At 60.5% G+C, this 24971-nt stretch overlaps 2 protein-coding genes across 7 annotated transcripts; one reads left to right on the top strand and one right to left on the bottom strand.

Moving 5' to 3' along the window:
• Nucleotides 1-382: 382 nt before the first annotated feature.
• On the bottom strand, nt 383-6875 carry SCNN1D (sodium channel epithelial 1 subunit delta). Of its 2 annotated transcripts, none has more exons than XM_036882708.2 (14): nt 6303-6875; nt 5778-5885; nt 3872-4233; nt 3278-3485; nt 2979-3169; nt 2717-2805; nt 2477-2640; nt 2294-2392; nt 1994-2111; nt 1795-1873; nt 1661-1718; nt 1452-1516; nt 1254-1329; nt 383-1164 (listed from the first exon to the last, which is right to left on the bottom strand). In XM_036882708.2, exons 1-14 carry the CDS (start codon nt 6489-6491, stop codon nt 991-993), a joined length of 1980 nt encoding a protein of 659 aa, XP_036738603.2. In that variant the 5' UTR covers nt 6492-6875; the 3' UTR covers nt 383-990. The 2 variants fall into 2 exon arrangements, with proteins under 2 accessions (XP_036738603.2, XP_036738604.1); XM_036882709.2 differs by having other exon boundaries at nt 6259-6869.
• Nucleotides 5000-23587, top strand: UBE2J2 (ubiquitin conjugating enzyme E2 J2). Of its 5 annotated transcripts, none has more exons than XM_057499582.1 (8): nt 10525-10758; nt 14182-14277; nt 14462-14592; nt 16774-16814; nt 20766-20868; nt 20951-21089; nt 21480-21560; nt 22085-23587. In XM_057499582.1, the coding sequence occupies exons 3-8, from the start codon at nt 14462-14464 to the stop codon at nt 22367-22369; spliced, it is 780 nt and encodes a 259-aa protein (XP_057355565.1). In that variant the 5' UTR covers nt 10525-10758; nt 14182-14277; the 3' UTR covers nt 22370-23587. The 5 variants fall into 5 exon arrangements, with proteins under 5 accessions (XP_057355563.1, XP_057355565.1, XP_057355564.1 ...); XM_057499581.1 differs by having other exon boundaries at nt 14182-14361; XM_057499580.1 differs by lacking the exons at nt 10525-10758; nt 14182-14277 and adding an exon at nt 5000-5221.
• Nucleotides 23588-24971: the final 1384 nt, after the last annotated feature.

Below are 24971 nucleotides of genomic sequence, written 5' to 3'. Positions count from 1 at the left end.
TTCCTGGCTTTTCTCGAGGGGCGGCCTGGGGTGGGGCGCACCAGTGCCCCAGAAGGACGTAGTAAGACAGTACAGCTGCCGTCTGCCAGGCGCCTGATGGGGGGACTGGGGCTTCTTTGAGGCAACTGACTCCTGACACCCCCAGTCTGGTTCCCAGCCCCTCTCCTTTCTCTGGCCTGGACTATGGCCTCTTGGTGGGAGCAGGGGTGGCTGCCAATGGGTGAGGCTGGTCCCCTGGACAAGCCCTGGCCCCGCGAGCTGGCCTCGGCCCAGGGACCTCCTCTTTCCCAGCCCCTGCAGTATGTCTGTGGCTCCAAGCAGGTGGGGGTGCGGCCTCAAGTACTCAGCTTTGAGGGGAGAGTGACTGGGTGGACACACAGGCTCTAGCCACCAGGCAGAATAATTGATTTTATTACAAAGTAGCCCAAGACCACCCGGTGCCCAGCCTGGTCCTGCCTTTTCTCCCGCCTTCCCTCAGCTAAGGCCCTGCCTGATGTCTGCACACACCTGCACATAGGGGAGGGAGACACACAGACACATGACACTCCAAGCACTCCCCCACGTGGAGGCACACCCCACGCATGTACATGCTCACACATGTTCACAGAGTCACTCCTGGAACACAGAGTGGTGGGGACACTACCCTCCTCCCTGCTGGGGGGCCTCCCTGAGACCTGCGAGGCCACCACTGGGCAGGGTGGCTGGGCACCTGCCGACCTGTGAGCTCTGGAGCTAAGGGTCCTGGTTCTGGCTTGGCCTGAGGAGGCCCCGTGGGGCTCGCCTGGCCAATCCTGGGCAACCAGGAGAGCCCTCTGCTGCCACAGCCCCCAGGGTCAGACCGAGTTCAGGCTGGTTCAGGGGTTGGGAGTCTCGAGGCCACACTGGCCTAACTCTTCAGCCGAGACTCCTGCCGGAGTTCCCGGAAGCACTGTGGGAAGGTGAGACCAGATGGGCCCCCAGGGTGGTGGATGTCATGCCTGCAGCCACTGGTCAGCTGACCGGCCCCCGCTGGGACCCCCGAGGCCTGCGGAGCCGGCGGTAGCCCAGCAGCAGGGCGAGGGCCAGGGCATCGAGCAGCAGCTCCAGCAGCTCCAGGACAGAGAGGACGGACGAGCCGAACCACAGGCTCCAGAGGCTGCCCATGGCCGAGAGCAGCTGTGGCACCTGCAGGCGTCAGCGGGCCGTGAGCACACAAGGGGCCCGCCCACCTGTGTGCCCCGCGTGCTCCTGGCCCTCGGTCCTGGCTGGCTCACCGAGTACACAGGAGTCTCGTCCATTGTGCGGTAGTTGAGCTCCTGGTAGAAGATGTTCACCTTGGCAACGTTGCTCCTGGGACGGGGCAGAGGCATGAGGGGCTGGGCCCTGGACTAGCCCTCCATGGGGGCATGGAAGGGTGAGGAACGCAGGGGAGAGGCCAGGACATGAGTCCAGAGCAGGAGGGGCGCACCCACCTGGGGCTTGGGCTCCCCGTGAGTCTCCGGTTGCTGTGCTTGCCCAGCACGGCCAGGATCCAGTCCTGCACACAGTGGGACCGCTGTGGTCACCACTCCTCCCAGCCTGTGGGGTGCTGCAGGGCTGGGGAGGGCAGGGTCCACTGGGGCAGAGGCTGGCCTAGGGTGGGCTCTGGGGTGCCCCTCACCCACCTCTTCAGAGCACTCACCACTGACTCGGAAGAAGGCCAACGAGAGGTCCCGGCAGAGAGCTTGTAGGAAGACTCCCTAGGAGAGACGGACATCACAGCCTGCCAGCGCCGAGGGCAGTGCCCCTGACCCCACCACCACATGGCCTGCTCACCTGCAGGGCCTGGGGCAGCGTGATGCACAGGGAAGCCTGTGGGCCTCCAGGTCCCTGTAGAGGCGGTAGAAGCAGTGACCTGGGGAGGGGTCACAGGGAACCCGTTAGGAGTGACACTAGTGGTGGGGACGTTTCCTAACAGCCTGCGGGTGACTGCCACCAAGGGCCACGAGGTGGGTGGGGGCAGGACAGGGCTCACCCCAGGCTGGGTGCCTAGCGTAGCTGCAGTACTCGGCCCTGGCCGGCAGGGGGTACAAGTAGTAGCCACAGGAGCAGGTCTCTACCAACAGCTGCTGGAAGCAGGAGACCAGGCAGGCCTAGGGGGACAGCAAGGGACTGGAGCTGGGGTTCCCAGGGGTGGCCACCCCTCCCCCGGGCCTCCCTGCTGCCCGCTTCACCTCACTCCCCCAGCCCACCCTCTCCCTGAGACACCCCTAGGCTTTCCCCAGGCCCCTCTCCCCTCCCCCAGCCTCCCTGCCCCTCGCCCACGCCGGCTCACCTGCATGGTGTAAGAGGCGTTGTACAGCAGCCGCACAGCCCCACTCTGCCCGCCGCGGGTGCAGGGGCCGTAGGGGCTCCCAAGCCTGTGCACCTCATCCTGGGGGGAGGGCGTGGCTTCAGTTCCCGCCACCGTGCCCTCGAGGCCCCAGGGCTGCGCCCCACCCCCAGAGGCCGGCCCCACCTCTCGGACTCCGATGGTGGTCTCAGTCCCCGGCCGGATGCTGAAGCCTCGATGCTCCAGGAAAGGCGTGTGGTTGCGCCTGTGAATCATGACCTTGATGCCAGCCTCCGTGGACAGCAGAGGGAGGTGGTCCTGCTGCTCAGCCCTGAGGACCAGGCTGATCCCTGGGGAAAGGCCAGGGATGAGGCCGGGCTGGCCTGGATGCCCCCTGTTCACACCCAGCCCAGGGATGGCACTCACCATGGGTGACACCTGGGCGCTGCGCAACCCACTCATTACTGAAGGTGTAGCAGCTGCCATAGGTGGGGTGGTGGGATGTCTGGAAGTGCCTGGAAGCAGGGGCCACACTCAGACCAGCACACACCTTTGATGCATCACCCCCTTGCGCGTGGCCCAAGGGACCTTGGCTGGCCTTATCTCCGGGGGGACCTGTTTGCAGCCAGCAGGCCCCTGGGGGTGGCCCCCACGCCTGCTAGGTGGAGCAGAGGGGAGCGGCCCTCACCCGGCCTCGCAGTCCTGGCCGTTGTATCTGCAGGAGAAGACAAAGTGGCCCCCGTGGCCTCTGTGGCTGTCCTCAGAGGCCACGGGCTGCAAGGCCAGGATGTTCATGTAGTGGAAGTGGTACCATTCCCGGGCAGCTGTCACACCCGACGAGTAGGCCCGGTAGAAGCAGTCACCGCCCGAGCTGTTGCACTGGGTGGGGGGGTGTCAGATCAGCACAGGCCCCTCGCCTGCCCACGCTCGACTCAGCACCCTGCAGGTGACAGCATGCGGGGACCCTGCAGGGCTCTGGACACTCACCAGCCTGAAACCCACTCTGTCCTGGCCATCCGAGCGGCTCAGCCTCTGCAGGTGGATTCCACGGTCCAGCTGGAAGGCGGGCTCGGGGCCGGGGTCCTTGATGATGGGGGTGTCCCTGCTCCTGCTGAAGTTGAACTTGTAGAGGGAGTAGATATTCTCATGGGCAAACTCATCAAGTGCCTGTAGGTGGTGGTGGGCCCAGCTGGGCCTGAAAGGGGAGGGTGAGGGAGGGGAGGGGAGTCAGGGCCCCACCCCCAAGGTCTCCCACATCAGGGATGGGATGGTGACAGGGAGAACCACGCCGGCCCACACAGTGCTGACACCAGAGGTCAGTGGACAGCAGCCTCTCCCTTCCTTGGGATGCTTAGAAGGCAGTCCTGGCGCTGGCCTGCCATCTGGCTCTGCCTTGTCCCTTAGCCCCACCCCCACGGAGCAGAAGGCCTGGCTGGGCGAGGGGTGGGGTGAGGTGGATCACAGTGACCAGGGCTTTGTGAACCCTGTGACCACACCTGGTGAGGTGCCCGCAGGCTACGGAGCGGAGGCGTTGGGAACCCTCAGGCCACCCCACCCTTCGTCTTAGCCCCCACCCCTCACCGGTGCGGGTTCATGTCACACAGAGTGACCGCTGGGAAGAGCTTTGGCTCCGAATGCACAGACACTGTCATGATGACAGGGCGCCGCCAGTACTGCTCAAAGAGGAGCCCAAACTGCCAGTAGAGCATGCCCAGGGTGCCCAGGAAGAGCAGCCCCCAGGATGCCGTCTTGAGGCGGTTCTGGCTGGAGCAGACAAGCCGGATGGCACCGTGGATGGTGGCGTTGGCACAGAAGAAGGCGAACAGCTCTCTGAAGGAGGTGTGCAGCTCCACCAGCCTCTCCCCATGCCTCTCCTCTGGTGGTGGCGGCCGTGATGGCGGGGCTGGGGGGCACTTCCAGGTCCTGGGGCCCCCAGCTCCAGCCTGTGTCCAAGAAGCGAGCTTCAGCAGGGCCCTGCCTGCCGCAGGCCTGATCCCTAGCCAGGTCTCCCTACCCCAGGCCAGTCCCGCTTCCGTTCTCTGTCCCTGGGAATTCCCTGGATAGTTGTGTCCCTTGGCCACCAGAGGCACCGCCCAGTCCATTCACACTCCAAAGAGGCTCCAACAGAGGCTTGTCCATGCTTGGGACAGACCTGGCAGCCATCCCACGAAGCCTGGGTGTCTGATCATGGCTGGAGAGAGGCCTGGGTGATGGGGGCAGGGACAGCAGAGGACATGGCATACAGGCCCTGCCTGGCCCTGTTTGCAGGTGGGCTTGAAGCGGGGAGAGTCTCTGCTGCTGTCCCCAGAGTGGGGCGGGGACCTCTAGGGAGGAGCAGGCCAGGTGACCTGCTCAGGGTAGCGGCTGTGTTGTGTCTGTGGGTCCAGAGCCCAATGTTGGGGGACAGAAGCTCTTGGAAGATTTGCCTCTGGGCTCCCAGTCTTCCAGCTCCAGGGATGTGGGACCTTGACCAGGCCAGGCCTGCGGGCCCCAGATGCACACTGAGTCACTGTACGAGCTTCCCAGGGACTTTCCACGCTGTCCCCACCTTGCTCTGAATCATTAGGCCCTTTTGCACCAGAGGAACAGCGTCCTGGGCTCAGCCCCCTCCTGTGGGCTGGGTCTGGGCTGGCCCCTGAGGAGGGGGCTGAGCCAGGGGGAGCACACGGTGCCCCTCTTCTGGGCCTGAGCAGGCCGCTCTCCTGAGCTCTGGGAACACGCATGTCGGAGCAAGCCGGCCAGCTTCCTGGGCCCCAGGTTCAAGACGGGGGTGGTTTGGCCTTCCCCTGGGGGTCTCCATGTTTGTGGGCCCCCCATATGCCTCTTGGCATCCTGGCCAGGGGCATGTGCCAGCACAGGGTGCTGATGGAGGGTCTCATATGGCACAGAGCCGCCCTTGTGCGTCCCCGTGACCACGCGGAGCCCTCACAGGTAAGGCGGGGCCTTGGCTGTGTGTCTCAGGTGGGGCAGAGGAACTGCAGACGGTTCTTCGTGACTCTGTTAACCATGTTTCCCCTCCACCTAGACCCATAGCCCACACCAGCCCCTTCCCACCTTAGCTGTGGCCACCAGGGCAGGAGAAGGGGGAGCTCTGGAGAGGGGAGCTCATCTCAGGGACCACTCAGAGCCTCCAGGGCTTCCCAAGAAGGGGCAGAATCCGGACACCTGAGACAGAGGGCCTGAGATGCATCGGGGTGAGTCTGGGCACTTGAGTTCTGGGATGTCTCAGCCACAACACAGGTGGGGCACACGGCCCCTTCCTATGTGGACACACACGCACACACACATGCACACACACACTCTTCTCAAATACACTGAGCCCACTGTCAGTGGGTCTGTGTGACCCTCCTGCCCTCGCCCTGTGTGTGCTCCAGGTGACGTATGGGGCAGAAGCCCCTCCGCTTCAGGCTAGGGAAACACTGCGAGATGCCTGGCCCCACTGCCCACGCCTGGTAAGGGGAGCCCCCAGCCAGGGGCCTCATGTTACCTTGAGGCTGGATCTTCCCTGTGCAGGGGCCGCCATTCTCCTGTGGTGGTGGCTCCAGCAGGTGACAGGACAGAGTGGGATGTGGCTCAGCATTAGGCAGGCAGCGTCCTATTTATAACAGGCAGACTGGGTGTGGGGCATAGTGGCGGGGAGGGGCTGGGCCTGCTGGGGGCAGCCACACCTGCTCTGGACCTGGAAGGTAAACCCTTGGAGGGCAGGGATGGGGTCCCCCGCATGAGCAAGCCTTTCTTGTCTGGAGCCCCTGGAGGTAAGGCGTGGGACCCTGCGCCTGGCTCGGGGTGAGGGGCTTGCAGTTTCTGGAGGGAGTGGGGAGTCCTGTGTCGGTCCGAGACCCCCGTGGATGCAGATCTGCCCCTCCCTGAGTGTCCCCTCTGGGCCCCAAAGCTCAGGCCTCCCTTGGGTTAGATGCCTGCCCTTCTTGCTCCCTGCAGACCCCTGTGTGCCCTGGCCCCCCACCTACCTGCCCACTCTCTCCTGCCAGGCTTGGGAGGGATGCCGGCTTACCACCGGCTGCTTGGCTTGTGCGGCCGGCTCTGCCATAGATGTTTGTGGCCAAAGGACGCTGAGCAGGGGCCTCTGCTCCCAGAACCCAAGTGCTCCCCAGAGCCAGCCACCCAGCCACTGGGATGGGCTAATTGTGGGAACAACCTGGGGCCTGGGTGTGGAGATGGCACCTGGTGCTCTGTGGCACATGGCTCAGTCTCCTCACCAGACACAAAGGCACCTCTGACATGCCACACACGCGCTAAGGATGCAGACCACACTCAGGGCCCAAATCGCAAGTGCTGAAGGATGGCAGCCCAGGACCCTGCCCCCAGGATGACCCACCGTCTCTGGCCCAATACGTCCCCAGGATGACCTGGGATCACCATCCCAAGTGGCCAGACCCTCAGCCTGGTCCCAGGCTTTAGGGGTTGGCTTGGGCCCTACAGCCCCCTCCCAAGGCAGGCTCTGGGCTCCTGACACCCCACCCAAATGAGTGCTGAGGACCTGGGCTGCACCGAGGGAGGCAGCTCTGCCCCTGCCCCGGCCAGGCCCTGCTGGTGGGGCTTTGGCTCTGAGGAGGGGTGAGGTCACCAGCCTCGTGGCTTTGGAAGGAGGCAGAAAGCCACTGTGACGTCCGGGAGAGGGAAGTCATGCTGTCATCCCTGGGGAAGAGCTGGCCCTGGACTCACCTGGGTGTGGGTGCAAATCACGGCTCTGTCACTCACCTTAGGCTGTGTCATCTTGCCCAAATTACTCAACCTCTCTGAGCCTGTTTCCCCAAGCACAAAATGTAGCTGAGTTTCCTCTTTATGCTCAGGGTAGAGATGGGATCAGCTGATGTTACTGGTGTGGAGACCCCCCTCCCTGGGCCAGAGACCCCAGACTCAGCACTGGTGTGGGGGTCTCTGGTCCTCTCCCTTGAGCATTTTCCCTTTGGAGGGGTGGGTGGCACACTGCCCTGGGGGAGGCCTTTCAGCAGAAGAATAGGGCCCCAGGTGTTCTTAGTAACTAGAACTGGAGTGACCTGTGTCTCCCAACTCAGGAGTTTGCAAAAGTGGCCAGCCTGGAACGGGGCCTGAAGACCCTGCCTCGGGGAGTCCAGGTCTGGTTAGTGGGTCCCAGACAGCCAAGGACAGCTAGCAGGGAGCAGGAGCCCCCGCCTTCCTATGGGAGAGGAAGCCCCGGCCAGGGGCAACGGAATGCCTGCTGCGACCCACGTCCTATAGGACTTGAGTCAGAGCTCATCTAGGTGGAAGGCACAAACCCTTCTCCCCTCCTCCTGGGGAAAACCAGGGTGACTGCCAAGGGGCCAGCAGAAGGCGCCAGGGCCAAAGGTCAGCAGCTCGGCTCACGTGTGTACCTGGTCCAGCAGGGAGGGGAGGGGACCACCCAGAGCCTGCCTTTGAGAGGGCAGAGGGGGACTCCAGCTGCCTCACCGGGAAACAGGGACTTTAATGGCAACAGTGAGGCTGACAGCCCCCTGCTCCCTTCCTGGCCTGTCCCTGGCGGAGCAGGAGGTGCAGGCTGAGGCAGGACCGGGCGTCCCAGGCTCCTGGCGCGATGTGAGCCATGTGGTCACTCAGTGGCTATATGTTGAAAGAATGTGAGAATGCCTGAGAGGAGGCACAGGTGGACAGCATCGCACTCTCTACCCTCTCCCCAGCAAGGAGGGTGGCTGACCCCAACCTGCTGGCACAGCCCCCACCAGGCCTTTGAGTGGCAGCCCTCCCCAAGGAGCCCCTTTCCCCTCCTTTGGTGCCCTCTCTTGAGCCCCAGCCAGATGGTCCTTACTGGTCAGATGTGACCTTTCAGGTCCTGCCTTGGGGAGGGGCAGGGGCAATCAGCTGGGGCGGGGGTGTCTTCTTGGTTCTGACCTCAGCTTCCTGGCACTCTTGCAACACAGAGGGTGGTCCCCCTGAGATGCTCAAAGTGGACACGCTGACCGCTTCCTGCAGCTTGGCCATCTGCAGAGCTCACCGTCAGGAAATCCGTCCTGAAGTTGGCTCCAGCCTCCCCTGCTCCAGCAGGGTGGATCTGGGGCTTAAGAAGGTCCCTGTTGCGGCCAGCTGCCAGCCCAGCGGCCTACTCCCTTCCCAACTGCTGAGGCCACCAGCTCTCCTGTCAGAGGCCTGGGCAGCCTGGGTCTCGCTGACAGGAAGGCAGCATATGTGGGGTTGGTGGGGTGAGGGTCCTAGTAAGACCTGCTGACCGCACTTGTCTTAGGTACCTTCTTCCTTGGGTGTGACTCAGGGGTGCTCAGTGAGCATGGGGCTGGGGATTGATGCTGGGGAGTGCTGAGCTGAGCCTTCCCATTCAGATGCTCCTGTGTAAGTGGATACCCCCATCTCATACGGGACACATTGACTCAGGAGAGGGCCTCTATCTGCCAGAGACCCCAGCCCCACAGTGTCACTGCCCATGCTCTGCAGGTGTGTGTGGGTGTGAGCTAGACATACCTGTGGCTCAAACTCCCAGGAGCCCCAGGTGGCCTCCCTTTTGTGACTTGCTACATGCTAAGATCAGCCAGGCCTGCCCTCTGTGGGGACAGCACAGCCCTCAGGGGAGGTGGAGGAATGAAGGCACCATTTTGAGAAGGCCTCTGAGTGTACAGCAGGGGGCAGAGCCCCGGGGCAGGGGGACCTGGGCTCCCACAGGCTGACTTGCATGTTGGCAAACTGTTGGATGATGGGCACTCTTTTGAGTTCTGCCCAGGGTGCAGGGCCAGCCCTGCAGTGGCTGCTCCTCTTGCCTAAGGAGCCTTGGGTGGACTGGACTCAGGGGTGAGTGTGGCCAGCTGCCAGGGTCCCAGCTGGACCTATCGGGGCTTGATATCCACTGTCAATTGCCATGTGGTTAGTCACCTCATTGACCAGTGGTCTACCCCAGAAGGTAGTTGGGGTTGTGGTGAAGGGCGAGGACTCAGGGCCTGAATCCCAGTTCTGCCACACAGAGGCACACAGCCCTACCCAGTGATGGCCCTCCAGATCTGTCCAAGTTGATGACCACTGTCTGCCTCACACCTACCCTGCAGCATTTTCCTGGCACGACCTGTGAGGAGGAACACCCAGTCCCCCATTCAGCCCTGCTCTGAGCTGCTCCTTGAAGGAGGGTGGTGGGCAACGTGCTGGGCTGCCAGGTGCCCACCTGCCGCCCTCACATCCCCTCCAACGATCCTCCAAAGCAGACGTGAGGTGAACAGGACCAGCGCCAGGGCCCTGCAGTGAGGGCTGTCGATGCAGCCCCTGGGAGCAGCCCTCTGCTGGGGGCCTCCCCCAGCAGCCCCACCTGCCTGCTTCCGCCCCACCCCCAAGGCTGGTGGCCAAGCCCTGCCTCCATCTCCCTCAGGGCCAGGGAGGCGACCACGGGAGCCGAAAGGATCCTCAGCGCGTCCGCCGGTGCATAATAACCCTATTCATGGGCTGCGTGGAATATTCGGTTGGGAGACAGTGGAGCTATTTTTGTGAGGAAAGCTCTCCTCGTGGGCAGGGGCTGGGTAGGCTTGTCCAAGACGGACCCCACCTGGCTCGGGCTCTGAGGACGCTCCCCGGCCCCACGCCCAGGACGTGACGCTCAGGGGCCCTGCGCGGGTTCAGTCACTCAAGGGCTGGGGTCTCTCGTACTCCTGCGCTCTCGGGTTCAGGAGGCGCAAAACTGGACCCCCAGGCCGGACTGGGCAGAGCCCTCGGAGGGCGGCTGGTGTTAGAGTCAGGCTGCCCTGTGCTCGCAGGGCAGGGGTCACGTGGCACCGCTGGAGTCACCGTTTAACCCTTTAACTGGGCCTATATTCCTGGGATGGCGCGTCCCGCTCTCGGCGGGACTCCACTCGGCCCCCGGTCGCGGGGAGGGGAGTGTGCGGGCTGCGGGGTCCAGGACCCTTGTGGCCACTGACTGCTCCCTAGGGTCGCCTGCCTGAGAGGGCTAAGGACGAGGTTGCCCGCGAGAGGGGTAGCGGCCCGACCACAAAGGCCGGGAACCTAGGGATCCAACTCCGTGGAGCTGCTCGCCACTACGCCGACAGCCCACTCGTGTCCCCGCCCTGCAGAGCCGCCGTCCACTGCGCAGGCGCCGACCTCCCCACTCGGGTCCCCGCCCCTCGGAGCTGCGCTCCACTGCGCACACACCGACCTCCCCACTCGCATCCCCGCCGTGCGGAGCTGTTCTCCACTGCGCACGCGCCGGCCTTCCCACCTCGCGGGGCGGTGGACAGCAGCGAGACGCAGGCGACGTCAGCCCGGGTGTCTAGAGCGGCGGACCCAGCGAACTGCGCACCGGAATCGGAAGTGAGGATTGCCCCCCGCCCCCCGCGAGCGGCCATCTTGGAAACTGAGGCGGTGGCGGGGCTACGGCCGTGCGGTGGGCTCTGTCCCGGCGCTGTGCAGTTCTCCGGCGTGGGCCCCTGTCTCCGCTCTCTGCTCCGGCCTCGACCTCGGCGAGCCTGAGCGCGGCGGCGGCCCACGCGCGGCGACGGGGAGAGGTGAGCGCGCCCGTGGGCCTGCGCCGGGGGCGCGGGGTCCCCGCATGGCCCCTCTCCGCCTGATCCCCCTCTAGCGGGGCCCAGGCCCGGAGCTTCTGTGCGCGGAACCCGAGGTCGGTTACGGCCGGGCGCCCGGGGCTGCGGGCCGGAGTGGTCGTCGGCTAGCTTGAGGACTTGGCTGCCCTAAGGAGAGGCCCGCAGTTAGTGGCACGCTTGCGGGCACCCCCAGGACCAGCCGGCGTAGATCTTGGTGTGTAAATGCGTCTTGGGAAACCGTGTGGGGTGGGGGTGGCTGCCGTTGACCCGCCGCCGCTTCACCCCTGAACACTTGGAGCCCCAAATTGCTTCATGCAGCCAGGAAAGAGTGTGTCCAAGATTATGCCGCCTGGGATAACAGAGATTTCAGGCCGTAAGAGCGGGAAGGCGGAGTGTTTCCCTCCATTGCTGGCCTGCTCGAGCGGGACTTGGGCCCGGGGCTAGTTCCTGCCCTGTGCTGGCCTCACTCTGCCGCTGCTAATGACCTGTATCGTCCTAGTCTCTGGCCAGGCGTACACTTCTTTTTTTTTCATCTGATACCACTTAACTGTCCGTATTTAATTCAAATCCAGTTCCCAGTCCCTTGCCTGGTCCAGGCATGAAACGGCTACAGAGAGGTAAGGCCACAGCCCAGTGGGAATAGAGCTAGTAGTGAATAAGAATAAACCACGGCAGAACAGGTGTTCTGTTCCAGGTGAGTGAAATTTGGTGTAATCCAGCTTAACAGCAAGAAGCTACAGGGTCTGAGTAGGAAAGTCCAGCGAGTAGGCTTCAGGTATGGTTGGATCTTGGTGCCTGGAATTGCAGTGAGTGGTCTGCACATCTTGGCAGTGCTGATCTCTGGCAGCTCGGTTCTTAGGCGGAGGCGTGGGTGGTGTTGGGGCTGCCTTCATGGGCCTGGGCTTCTGTCCAGCCTGTGAAGCAATCCCGGAGGAGAAGGGAGAGCCTTCCGCGAAAGTCCGGGGCATGGCTGTGTCACGTGCCCATCTGGTCAGTCAGGCCAGGGTCTCATGCCACACAGTCATCAGAGCTACGCGTTTGCAGAGAGAACAATAGGGTGAGCAGATGGTGGGCGTATGACAAGTTGGAATCACCATGGGGCTGAGGGCTGAGCCCGTGGTGTGGGCGCCCCTTCAGTTTCCGTGTGTGAACATGCCTTGGCCTTCCTGTGTCTGCAGCCCGTTTCTTCATGTAATACACTGTGTGTGTGCTGCTTTTGTGGACTTGGTTTGAGGGGAACCTGGGACATGCTTCATGATCTGTGTAGGTCAGACCACCAGGAGGGGCTGTGAGGGCACAGTTCTAAGTCCTCAAGGGCCCTTTCCTTTCCTGAACCGGATAGATGAATCATAAATATGGCTCTAAAGGTGAGGCCTTTGCGAGCAAGAATAAGAGAGTTTGTGACCGACTAGGTGGGATCTGTTTTATTTGAGTGGCTGTCCACTCCAATCTACCCACTTAACTGAGTCCAAACACAGTCGTATTTGAAATGTCCTGTGAATTGTTTAGTACGTGGCAAAGTGAAATGTTTGGGTGAACTTTTAAAAGAAACCGAGTCTTGTGGTGGTTCTGCATTTGGACTGTTGCTGCGCTTGTTACTAGGTGTCAGCGCAAGGTGAGCCACCTTGTGCGTTTGGCCTCTCGGCTTGGAGCTTGGAGACCGTCTCTGGGAAGCACTCCCTTCCTGGCCAGTCTGTAGCTTGCTCCTGTTGTGGGTGCGCTGGCATGGTGCGGGCTGGGCGGAGTTTGGAGGCCCTCACTTGGGGACCAGGGTGGGTCTGAGAGCGTGGCTTTGAGGCGGGCCGGGAGGAGTCTGGGTGAGTTGCCTGCCTTGTGGTTAGGATGAGGAGGGCTTGGGTGTCAGGACCTAGGAGGGTTGGCTGGGCTGCTTTGCAGCGAGCTTGGCAGGCAGGGGGAGGAGCTGACGTTTCTTTGGGGGCTCTGGTGGAGTCGTGAAGGCTGTGATCAGGACTGTGTGTTGAGTTAGTCTGACTGACGTGTCTAGGATGGATGGAAGGGGAGACGAAAGAGGCTGTTGTGGAAGGGGAAGTGGTACACCCTGCCTCTGGGGAGTGCGGGGGGATGGGAAGGGAAGGAGGAGGGGAAGGGGCCTGCACTTTAGGCACTCGGAGCAGGAAGCCGAGTGGGTGCCCTGCAGGCCCTGGGGGACAGAGTGAGCACACCGAGCCCTGGGCATTGTCTGCCGGGGCTGTGCTCTGAGGGGAAGCCACCCAGGTGAAGGGGCCAGGAGTCTGCAGACCTGATACTGAGGTAGGGAGTGTGTCTGTGGGGCCAAGCGCAAAGGTCCTGAGGCAGCGGTGAGGAGGGGCGGGTCCTGCGTGCGGAGTGACTGTGGAGGGTCAGGGTGGGATCTGGCTGCAGATGTCCAGTGTTGTGGTCGGGAGAGCTCGGGTCACTGGGTGTTAGAGGTGAAAGGATGAGCAGGGGGACATGACTCCCCCCTCACGCCCATCCAGTCTGCCACTGCTCTGCTTCATGCCTTTCCTCTTCTCTCCACACCTGCCTGCCTGTGGTATGTGTCCTCTGCTTTTGCTGCATTTCAGACCAGTAGCTTCCACGCTTTATTTTATTTTATTTATTTATTTATTTTTTGACGCTTTATTTTTAGCAGCACAACTTCTTGGCTTTTTCATCTTACTTAGGGTGAGAGCTTCAGTGTGTAAAACGGGGCTTGGAGCTGTTCTGGTGCCCGTGAGAACGGAGCTCTGTCCACCCTCGCCAGCCCTCCCCGCGGCCTCTAGAGCATAGTGGAGGTGGCTCAGGGTCCTTGGAGCCAGGCCTCATCTTTGCCCTTGACTAATGGCTTCTGCCTCACCCCTGGTCCCCAGAGTTCACTGCTGTCCTGCCCCTCCCCACACCATCCCATCTGTCCCCTGCTGTCCTTTCCATCCTTTGCTGAGCCACCCGAGCGACCTTTTTAACAGATCTGATCTGCCTTAAGACTTGGGCCCAGGACCCTTCCGGGACACTGCTTGGTGGCTTTGCGTGCCTGGCCAGCCTTGTGAGCCACCGTTCACTGCACAGTGGCTCCTGACACCGTGGCCCAGCGCTGTTCCTGGACATACCGTGCTTGCTTAGGCCTCTGCTGCTCACCTGGAAGGTGCTGCTCCCCCTTGCCTGGCATGTGCCCCTGAGTCTCTTGGAGGGACTATTTACTAGCTTCCCAGTTCCTTCCCCTCACTTTGGATAGAGGTAAATGGGCTTTCGTGGGGGCTGGTTTGGAGTGCATCCTGACTTCCGCCCGTGTGGTATCTCCCAGCACGGAGTTGCGAGAGATGTCACGGTCCCTCAGGAGCTGATCTGGGCTGGCTTCAGCATACCACTACCTATGACCCTTTGAAATTAAATGTCTTTCTCCCCATTTAGGTTTTTTGAGGCAAGAGCAAGCCTTCGGGGTTTTTTCATCTGACATTGCATACGTGAAAGTTGTGGCAGGGTGGATGGAGAAGGACAGTTTACAAGGTCTGCAGGCATCTGAGCGGGTGGGCAAGTCGGGACGACCTACAGGCCTGATTTGGGGTGACTGGGATGGACTGTGCACAAATGGTGAGCTGCAGAAATGAAAAGGAAGGTGTGGTGTGGTTGAGGGCTGCCGTGGTGGTGTGTCTCTTGTTGTTCTTTGTAAACATAAATGTCTTTTAAATAGATGAGCAACAACAGCAATAAGAGAGCCCCAACAACAGCGACCCAGCGTCTGAAACAGGACTACCTTCGGATCAAGAAGGACCCAGTGCCTTACATCTGTGCTGAGCCCCTCCCCTCCAACATTCTAGAATGGTAAGGCTGTGCACTGTCCCCACCAGCTGCCGCTTGGGCTGTGCTGGCTGGCTGGCTGGGCTTGGTGCTCCTGTCAAGCGCTGGGAGAGGTGTGCCCACGCCTTTCAGGCAGAGCGGCTGAGGCCTGCAGACACTTTCTGGTTGTCTTCATAATGGGCTGCAGCTGAGGACATGGTGGGGTCCTCCTGACCCTGGGCTAGAGAGGAAGTCCTCAGGAGGACTGGGTCTGTGGGGTCCATAGGGACACCTCAGGGCAGGGGGGCTGACGGCTGTCAGAGGAGAGGCTGTGTTTCTAGACTCTCTGCTTCTTTTCTTGGTGCTCTGAAGTTGCCTGTCCTGCCTGGAGAGTTAGTGATGGGGCAGGGTTCTGATAAGCAGCTCCTGGCACTGGCCTGGGCAGGTGCTCCCCTACCCCTGGGGCACATGCTCGAAGATCTGAGAGCGCAGCGCCTTCAGGGTACCTCAGACTGTGCGGACACTGCAGGTGCTGTGGAAGGGCTGCCTCTGCAGGCTGCCTCGTGGCCGAAAAACGAGGTACAGGGCTGAGGTCTGAAAATAATTTTCTCTTTGTGTGAAGGGTGTTTTGTATTTTGATCTTAAAAACAACTTACCTTTTTTTTTTTTCATCCGGAGAGAAGAGATTTAACTGAATTAAAAAGAAGTATTTCCCAGATTGGACAGGTGTTTGAGGATTCTGGGTGCGCCTTCCTCGGCTTACAGGGTGAGGCGAGCCTTGGCCTGGGAGTGAGGTGGCAGTGAGCCAGGGAGCTCTCCCTCCCCCGTCGACAAAATCAGGGCGGTCCCAGGACCTGGCTGGCAGATGGAGGGGCTGCTTCCTCAGCAGTCATGGGGCATCTTCATGGTGTGGAGGCCGTTCTTCACGTGCAAGTCGGGGTCCCCAGGTTTGATCGTTGACTAGGGTGACCCGTGCTAAGGTTTATTACAGTGAAAAAACACAACAAAATCAGAATTGGGGAAAGGGGCGAAGGCGGAGCCTGGGAAGCAGGCACACTGTCTCACCCTGGACTCCAGGCCCGCATTGAGCGGCAGCAGTGGGTGAGGCACTGTCTGCCGGGGAAGCCCGTTAAGAGACCCTTGCCCAGGTTTTCTGTGTGGGGTGGGTCACAGAGGCACCTCCACCTGGCACCAGCCAATATTGCAGACACCCCGCAGGAAAGCAGATTTCCATATTTTTTGCACAGTTTAGGCACCTTTGGGCGAGGGCGAGATACCCCAGGGGGCAGTTCCCTGGTTGCTCTGTGAGCTCTTCCCAGCTGGGGGTGCCCCCCGCCCGGAGCAGTCCTGTCCTCCGAGCATTGTGGCACTTGCTCCCCACTCTGCTGCCCTGGGTGCTGGCAGGGCACACTCTTCCCATCCCTCCTCCAGTTCGCACGTTGGGCACCGGAATTGGGAGCAGTAATAAATTACGGCCGTGTTTCGGATGCATCATATGCTGGCTCTGAGGGTTGTTCCTGGGCCACTTTGTGCTTTTCTGATCCGTTTGAAAATTTGTAAGCCAAAAACCTCTTGGTGTAGAGTCGCCCTCCTTTATTTGTGTGGAAAGTGTGTCTGTGGGCAGCAGTGCTCCTGTTTCTGTATGGGGTGGGCCACACGGGCCCCTGGGCTTGGGCTCCGTCTCAGGGCTTTGGTGACGGTCGTGGGCTGTCCCTGTTCTTCCTGCTCAAGGACAGCTGCTCTGAGGTCGCTTCTGGTTCCTCCAGGACATCAGGCCAGGGGATACAGAGCTGCTTCAGGTCACTGTTTGCTATTAAGCCTACTGCATGATATTTGGGCACACTGAAAAATACAGATTTTTAAGTACATATCAAGAGTGTATTGAAAATCAGTTTTTTGACTTCAATAAGTAAAATTGTAAAAATTTTCAGTTGACGTTAATGGTGAGAGAAGATCGACTTTTTACATATGGTGGACGTAGGGCACTCTGGGAAACTTAGAGGGTACGGCCTCTTAGCTCCTGTTACAAAGTGACCAAAGGCTGTGCGTCATAGATGCTGAAGGGCTCTGAGAACAAGCCGCTGGCCGGCAGTGTAGCTTCTGCGCGTTTGCCGAATGTGTGGGAGCGTCTGGCTTTGGCTGATCCTACAAACCCTGGCCTTGGAGCAGCTCCGGGTTAGAGAGTTTGCCATTCCCAAAGCCAGCTGATTTCCTTCTCTCCCTCAGGCACTACGTGGTCCGAGGCCCTGAGATGACTCCTTATGAAGGTAAGTCTTTGCTCTGACTTGGGAGGCTAAGAGGCAGTTTTCATATTCTGAATGAACCTCACTGGTTAAGCACCTTGTACGTGTAAATGACGCTCTGTTCTGGACGTGCATTAGTTAGGTTGGACATGCTTGGAACTTAACCTGGGTTCTCTGCAAGTCAGAGGGGTTTGCTCGGAGTTTTGTTTTGCTGTTGTGTCTCAGGCTCCAGGGACCATCTGCCACTATCAGAGGTTTACGCAGCCTCACATTGGTGAGGTCAGAGCAGGGAAGACAGGCCTTGTTCTCCTGATCTTAGCACCAGGATGGTTATGATCTAAGGAGAAGAAGGGTATGTATGAGAGTTTGCTCTGTGCCAAGTCCTCTGAGCCAGGTGGTGGGGCCCTTGTGCAGATGGGGCCCTGCCCTGGTTGGGATGGGCCCTCCGCTCTCCTGCTCGCCGCCCAGGCTGGTCGGTGATGCCACCCAGGTCCTCTGGTGTCATTTACAGGGTAGGCCTTGGAACGCTCAGTCAGCAAGGCTCTAGGGGCTGGCGGGAAGGCTGGCAGCAGGTGGGTGGGCAGTGCCTTCCACTCTCTGGCCACAGGCCCTGCCCTTGGGGCCAGAGCTACGTGGCTGTTGGCCCACACTGGTGGGATGGTAGCAGGCCCCACTGGGAAGGCTCTGCTCCCCGAGTAGGAGGTGAGAACCCCTGTGCTTTGGACATCAGTGGGGCTCCGGGCAGTTGGGCAGGGGAGGCCCAGTTCTGGGAGGATGTGTGCTACGGAAACAGGCGTGGAGGAGCACATGTATGGGGTGGGGCCACCTGCATGCCCAGCAGCAGGGTATGTGGCTCCAGGACAGTGTCGGGGGTTGGGGGACGGTTCTAGAAATACAGTGAGGTGGGCATCAGAACCGCCTGTAAGGTCTTGTTAAAATGCTTGTTAAACATGTGCGTTGCTGACACACTTGAAGAACGGATGCCAAGAGCGAGCAGTGTGCTCTGTCCCACAAGTGGGATTGTGCCTGGGTGTTAGCTTTTGATTCTTTGTAGTTTTAATATTTCCCAAATGAACAGCGAACATTTACTCATTTTGTGACTGCACCCTCTCCCACTCCCACAAGACTTACCAGGACTGTTGCTGGTGGAAGTGAGAGCATGATACCTGGGTGGTGAGGTGGCAGGTGGAGGGAGCAGGTGCTGCCAGGGGCTGGGACTGCAGGGGACCCTAGGCCACGGCAGCTCCCTTTCCAGACCTGGGTTTGTATGCCACTCACTCCTCCGTCGGGCCTGTCCCCATCTCCTGCGCTTTGCTCTGCTGGTCCTGTTGCTCATGCTCCCGGTGTGCTGTGCTGTCCTCCCAAGGACCCTCAGAGGCCCCCTCAGGAACGGGCTTTCACTGCTGCCCCTCCGCACTAACCGGCCCCTCTCCTCCCCCTCCCCTCTTCCCCTCCCCACCTGTGGCTGACGGGTCTCATCACGGTCTCCCAGGGACCACTCTGAATTGCCATGTCCAGGGGTGGCTCTCAGGCCTCTGTGTCTGGGCCAGCATAGACCTGGCTGGTGTGCATTTGTGCATCCTTGTCACTTGTTCCTCCTCTGGCTTCTGGGTGTTCTGACCCTTCCAGTCGCTCACCACTCTTCTCCCATGGTCACGTCGTCTGGCTCAGAACCGACCCTGTTCTCGCCCCTTGCTCTGTGGGCACGCCGGCCCCGCTGCTCAGAGTCAGCCTCACAGGACACAGTGCTGAAGAGCCCTCCCCATGGTGGTGCTGAGACTGTACACAGTCCCGTCAGAAGCCGACAGTGTGGGCAGACTCAGACCTACTCCAAAACTCTTGCTCTAATATTTTCGTGGAAAGGCAAAGAACCTAGAACAGCCAAAATGGGTTTTAAAAGGAATAAAGTTGGAGGAGTCACTCTGCCCGATTTTGGGATCTGCCTTGTAGCTCCAGGCAGGGGTGGAGGGTGCCAGGGGGAGCCCTGGACAGCTCCTCTCTTGCGGCCTTGCACTGGCTACGGTTTCTTCCCCCAGGGTTTGGCTGTTGCCCTGCGCCTGCCCGTCCCCTATGGACATCGGGCAGGACACACCCCTGACTCTTCTGCCCTGCTGGGGTGGCTCAGGAGCTGGTAGGAGGCTTTACCCTCTGGGCGAGGCTCCGCCTTCCACAGCCCCTGCCTGGCTGGGGCTCCCCTGGGGACGTGTCTCCAGGCTTGTTCTCTGCAGTTTGAAGTGCACAGCTTTGAGCGTGGAGAGTCGCTTCCCTCTGTGTTTGGGTGTGCCCCGCAAGTCGCTGCTTCTCTGTGTGCACCATCGGTCATGTGCTCCATGTAGGACCCCCCCTGCCCAGTGGTGCTCTCGGGCACCAGTGGGCATTTCTGAGTAGGTAACGAGGTGGGACTGCCAGACTGTGTGTGTGTGTGGAGGTGCCCTCCCGGCCAGCTCCCCCTCGGGAGCCCACCTTCCACCACCCCCCACTAGGCCACGAGGGGTGAGCTTCTGTGCGTTCAAGGCCCCTCCTGATCAACACGGAGCCGAAAGAGTTGTCAGCGGTGTGTCGGCTGCTCTCGCTTCCTTTTGGGGAAAATGCCTGTTTACGCCTCTTGCTTATTTTCCAGTTTGGCTTTTCTTAGTGATTTTCTTTGGGAATGTCCGCTCTACCTTAGTCTCTTGTCGGGCTTGTCTGCCTGCCTGGCCAGCCGTAGAGGTGGCGCTTGCTCACGTTGTCATCCCTGTGGACAGCAGCCATGTGTGGCAGCGTGGGCCACTGCGGCCCTGTGAGGTGGTGGGGCCCTGCCCAGGAGTGGCACACGAGCAGAGACCTGCAGTGCTTTGGGACCGGCAAGTCCCGACCCCCAAGGCACCCAGGTGCTGGGGACCAGCAGGGAGCCCCAGTGGGGGGACAGGGCAGAGGTCCTCAAGCCTCCTGTGCCTGCACCTCTGGGAATCCTGTCCAGTGCACGTTTCACTCAGCTGGTCTGGGAGGGCTCAAGGCTCTGCATTTCCAACAGGCTCCCGGGTGCCTCCCTGGTGTGAGACAGGAGCAGGGCGAGCAGGGGTGGAGGCAGCCCAGAAAGGGCTCTTAGTCAATGGAAGGTGGGCTCACTGGAGTAAATGTGCTGTGGGGGTAGGAGGCTTCCAAGATTTTAGTCTGAGCAACTAAGAAGATGGAGTTGCTGTTTTGGGGAGATAGTGGGAATTCCTTCCTGGACCTGTTGGGCAGGTGCTGGCTTGAGAGGCATCATGGTCTCCCTGTGTTGGGAGAGATTGTGAGACCCCAGGCATGTTGTGGTGGGGCCCTAGGGGAAGCCGGTGGCCTGCACAGGGCAAGGAGGGGCAGGGGGCCAAACCAGGGTGGGCTTTGAGGGGCAGGGGCAGGAGTGGTGGTGAGGCCTGGGGTGCAGTAGGACTCACCAGTGGGTTGTCTGATGACCTTGAGGTCAAGTTTGGGAGACTCTGGTGTCTTCAAACCTTGTCAGGGGTTGGCTCAGCATGGCAGGGTGGATGGACTGTCCAGAGCTTTTACCTGCAGGAGAGGAGCAGCTGCTGGGGTTGGAGGGCAGAGGGGTCAGAGTTTATGTTTAAGGTGGGAGAAACGGTGGCAGGTTTGCTTGCTGTCAGGTGTGGTTTGGTGGAGAAGAGAGGGGACCTGGATTAGGGGTGACCTGCTGCTGTGATGGGGGTCTGTGGGGACCCAGGAGACTGGGCAGTTTCTCTTCTGATTCTCTGCTCAGTCGGGTGGGGCTCAGGGCTGCAGAGGGGCACGCAGTAGCCTTGGGGGGCCTGCTCTAGGCTGGTGGTCTTGAGCCCGCCCCCAGTGAGGTCACCAGCAAGACGTGAGTGATGCAGGGATGGTCAGTGGGCAGGTGTGGAGGTGGGGAGAGTTGGCGGGAGGAGGGACAGTGGCGATGGGTGCTGGGGTCCAGACCACGGGTGACTCTGCGGGCATGACAAGGCTCTTTCTCTGCTGTAGGTGGCTATTATCACGGAAAACTCACTTTTCCCAGAGAATTTCCCTTTAAGCCTCCCAGCATTTATATGATAACACCCAATGGAAGGTTCAAGTGTAACACGAGGTAAGGTCCATCTGCCCTGATGCGGAGTGCGATCGTGGCTGCAGTGTGTGTGCGCTCCGTCAAGTGGGTCTTGTTTTGGCAGGTTGTGTCTTTCCATCACGGATTTCCACCCAGACACATGGAACCCAGCCTGGTCTGTGTCCACCATCCTGACGGGGCTCCTAAGCTTCATGGTGGAGAAGGGCCCCACACTGGGTAGTGTGGAGACGTCGGACTTCACGGTGAGGCCCGCATGCACGCCTGCTCCCCGGCACCACTGTAGAGACCCCGCTCCAGGGCTCCCTGCCCTCCTCAGCAGCGGGAGAGCAGGCACAGGCGTCCTCGGGGCCTGGGGAGGGATGGCAGTACACGGCCCCCTCCACAGACAGCTGCACACGCTCCTTGTTAAGGGGCTTTCATCTTTCTGTTGCTCAAGTAGGAATCAAGTGTGATGTCACTAACTGTTGGAAAGATGCGTAGCCCTTCATGAGCCTCAGCTTGCTGGGAAGAGCAAGCCTCCCGGAGTGAGTGCTCCCACAGGACGGGGCCAGCCCAGCTGTAAGGTCGTCTGCTAGGGCTAGAAGGAGTTGACACGGGCCTTCAGGCTGACGTTCCCTTCTCTTTCTTCCTAGAAAAGACAACTGGCTGCACAAAGTTTAGCATTTAATTTAAAAGACAAAGTTTTCTGTGAACTATTTCCTGAAGTTGTGGAGGTAAGAAAGTGAGAGTTGGTAATACCAGATTTTTTCTCCCACATCAGAAACACTTTCAGATTCAACTGTTTGCTGAAGAGAAAGTGTGTTCCCCTTGTATCCCTGTGCTGTGCCCCTTAGGCGGGCACTGAAGGCGCCTGTTCCCACACACGCTTTTGGGTTGTGGAGCCTAGCAGGTGCAGCAGCCCTGATACCTGGGCACCAGGGATGGGCTGGGGCCGCTTGGCTGAGCTCCCATCGAGCTGGCCTCCCCAGGTTGGCTGCTCAGGCTCTTGGAGGGCCCCGCTCAGGGCCTAGGATACTCCCTGGTCTTGGGACTGGAGCAGAGAGCACACCTCATGAGGTCAGGGCTGTGTGACCCCGTCACCTGGCCGTTGTCTGTAAAGTGGTTTGTAGCAGCACCCACCCTCAGGGGCGGGAGCAGGATTTGAACTCGCAGCCTCACAGGGTCTTCTTGATGGATTGCAGGACCCTCCTTAGTCCTAGAGGAAGCGATTTGTTTAGACCAACCTGTTTTCTTTTAGGAAATTAAACAGAAGCAGAAAGCACAAGATGAACTCAGTAGCAGACCCCAGGCTCTCCCCTTACCAGATGTGATTCCAGATGGGGAGACGCACCACGGCCAGAACGGGCTCCCGCTCCTCAACGGGCACGCGCCGGGGGCTGGGCCGCACCTTGCAGGGCTCCAGCAGGCCAACCGGCACCATGGACTCCTGGGCGGTGCCCTGGCGAACTTGTTTGTTATTGTTGGGTTTGCAGCCTTCGCCTACACGGTCAAGTATGTGCTGAGAAGCATAGCTCAGGAGTGAGCCACGCGCCACAACTGTCAGAGGCAGTCGGAAGTGAGGGACGCTGGGCCCAGCTCAACGTGGGCTGGCTATACGTCCCGCCGAGTGCGGGGTAGGCCTGCCTAACTCCTGGTGTTAACCTTTTAAAAACCTTTTAAGAGGAAAACAAAACCAAAGCGTGTAGTTTGGATCTGGAGGAGACAAGGAGTGCCACCCTCCTGCTGTTGCCCTGGGTCTGTCAGGGGCTGTGGAGCCCAGGCATCCCTGAGGGGCCCTCGCGCTTTGGTTTTATAGCTTATCTTCTGTATTGTCTCTTGGACTTGTTTTAGTAAACCTGTTTTTCATTTTATTAGATTTGTTCACTTAAAAATATAAAACTCGATGCCTATCCAGGGCTCCGCGTGCATTCTTCGTCCGGCAAGGCCCTGCTGACCAGGCAAGAGCCAGGCCCGTGGCAGCATCCAGCCCTTGAGGGCAGGGGCCCGGTGGTGGGGCCCAGGGCCGGCTGGCCGGGGCAGCCACGGATGGGGGTACGGGAGATGTGGGGTTTGGCTTCTGCACCTCAGCCGGCGTTCGTGTTCACCCGGACGGGACGGGAGTTCTCCTGGACGGGCGCGGCCTTTGGCGAAGTCGAAGTTAAGCATGTGCTCAATCTGCCCACAAGGGGTCGCCCTTTACCTCCAGAAGCCCTGTCCCCACCGTGGGGCAGGCTCCCGTGCTGCGGGGCGGCCCCCGGGACCTGCAGGAGCGTGGCTCTGAAGGCTGCGTGTGGGGTGGCCCGGAAGCCCTTTCTGCGCAGGTGCGGACGGCGCTCCGTGCTTGGGGGCTTCCCTCATGCCTGGTCCCGCGGACCCCACCGGTAGGTCCACACGCCCTTGTCCGGCTGACCCGCATCAGGGGTTGCCCTTCCTGGAAGATCGTGTGGGTGGAGCATCGCAGAAGGAGACGCCCGCCAGAGAACGTGCCCAAGGCCGGAGCCACAGCTGGCGGCGCCTCGGCCTTGGGGCCGGGCCCCGGGTCGCCCACGTCTGCTGCTCTGCGTTGTGGCTGCTCCCGCACAGGGCTTGGGAGGGGCTGCGTCAGCTGCCAGCCGAGGCCGGACCCCCCTCCAGAGCCGGTGGGGACGCAGCTCTGTGCCCGTGACCTCCGACTTTCTCTCATCAGTTTATTCACAGTTGCTCTGTAAGGTGCCACTTGTATGTGCTTAATTCACTCTGTGTGTTAAAAAAAGTCATTATGTTTGTGCCTGAATTTTGTGCTGTTTTGGGCCTCGGTGGGCGGAAATGCAAGTCCGCGAACGGCTGCCAGCGGGCCGGGCTAGGGGTCTGCACGGAGGTGGCCACGCACCTGTGGCAGTGGCCCTGGTGGTGATGCGTGCTGCTGGGCAGGCCTCGCCCTTGGTCCACAGGAGGGCGTCTCGGGGTCAACGTCCATCCCAAACCCTCAATGTCCCCTGAGGCTCCCGGGAGGCAGGACGCTCAGCAGATGGTTCACTTAACGTCCGTTCTCCTTCCCTGTATGTGAAACCTGCATCAGCGGATGTGGGTTTGTGCTGTACGTGTCCCATGCGTGTCCAAGCTGGGAACTATTGGAAGTGACCCAAAATAAAGGTGATCTGTTGGGCCCTGCGTCAACCCCGTGTTCTTGTTGCTCTTGGGATCACAGGCCCCTCCTTGTGTGGGGTCCCTGGGGGAAGGGCAGCTGGGTGTCCTTAGCGCACCCTTGCATGTGGCATCCCTGGCAGGCATGGCTGAACCCTTTGTAGTGCAGGCCGAGTTGTGAAGTCTGTCTTAAGCAGGGGACGGAAAAGCCTCTGACGAGATCTGTTTTCTATGGATGCGTGGACAGCAACGTGTTGCTGGTGTGGACAGCAATCTTAGAGAAAAGTATTTCCTGTGTTTACCCCCAAGAAGGTTCCACCAGGCCTGAGTTTGAGGCTTCAGGACTGGCAGACCAGCCTGGAGGTCTCACTCAGGCTGGAGTAGCTCTCCCTGCATCACGGCTTCACCCCAAGCCCCTCCTAGGGAGTCAGGATGACTTGTGTCCCCACATGTGCTCTGTGGGTGGGGAGAGTGGGCTGAGCCACGCCTCCTAGGGGGCAGTTGGTGGTTGTGGCAGGAAGGCCCGGTTGACTCCAGCAGGCTCCCTTTGGTCCTTTTCCCAACGGAAGGCTCCATGGGGGTTGGGGTGCACTGGGAAGAAGAGCCAGTGCCCAGTGGACATAACCCTGAGGGGCCTACCCCGAGGGCCCAGCTCAGGGGGCAGGTTCCTGCTGCAAAGCACAGCTGGGCTGGCACCTGTGGGCTGGCACCTGTGGGCTGGCACGGCAGCTCCTCCTTCCTGCTGGCTCTGCAGGTGACGGAGCAGAAGCTGCTGCCGGGTGAGGTTGGACCTGCTTGAGTCCCCACCCCTGCGTCCATTAGCTTGTGGGACTGCTGGAGGCCAGCCCAGCTGGCCGTGTCCTCGCAGCACAGCCAGTCAGATGGCGTGCTGCCGGCGGCTCTCTGCTGGCACGCCTTCAGGCCCTGAAGCATTAGGCCATCAGGATACAGTTGACAGAGAAACAGGCGCCCAGCCTGTAAGAAGGGGCCTCGCAGCTTGGTGGGAGTCTCTTGGTCCCTTT

This window comes from Manis pentadactyla, chromosome 4, assembly GCF_030020395.1.
Source record: "Manis pentadactyla isolate mManPen7 chromosome 4, mManPen7.hap1, whole genome shotgun sequence".
Classification (NCBI taxonomy): Eukaryota; Metazoa; Chordata; class Mammalia; order Pholidota; family Manidae; genus Manis; species Manis pentadactyla.
This window is presented reverse-complemented; position numbering and strand designations above follow the sequence as displayed.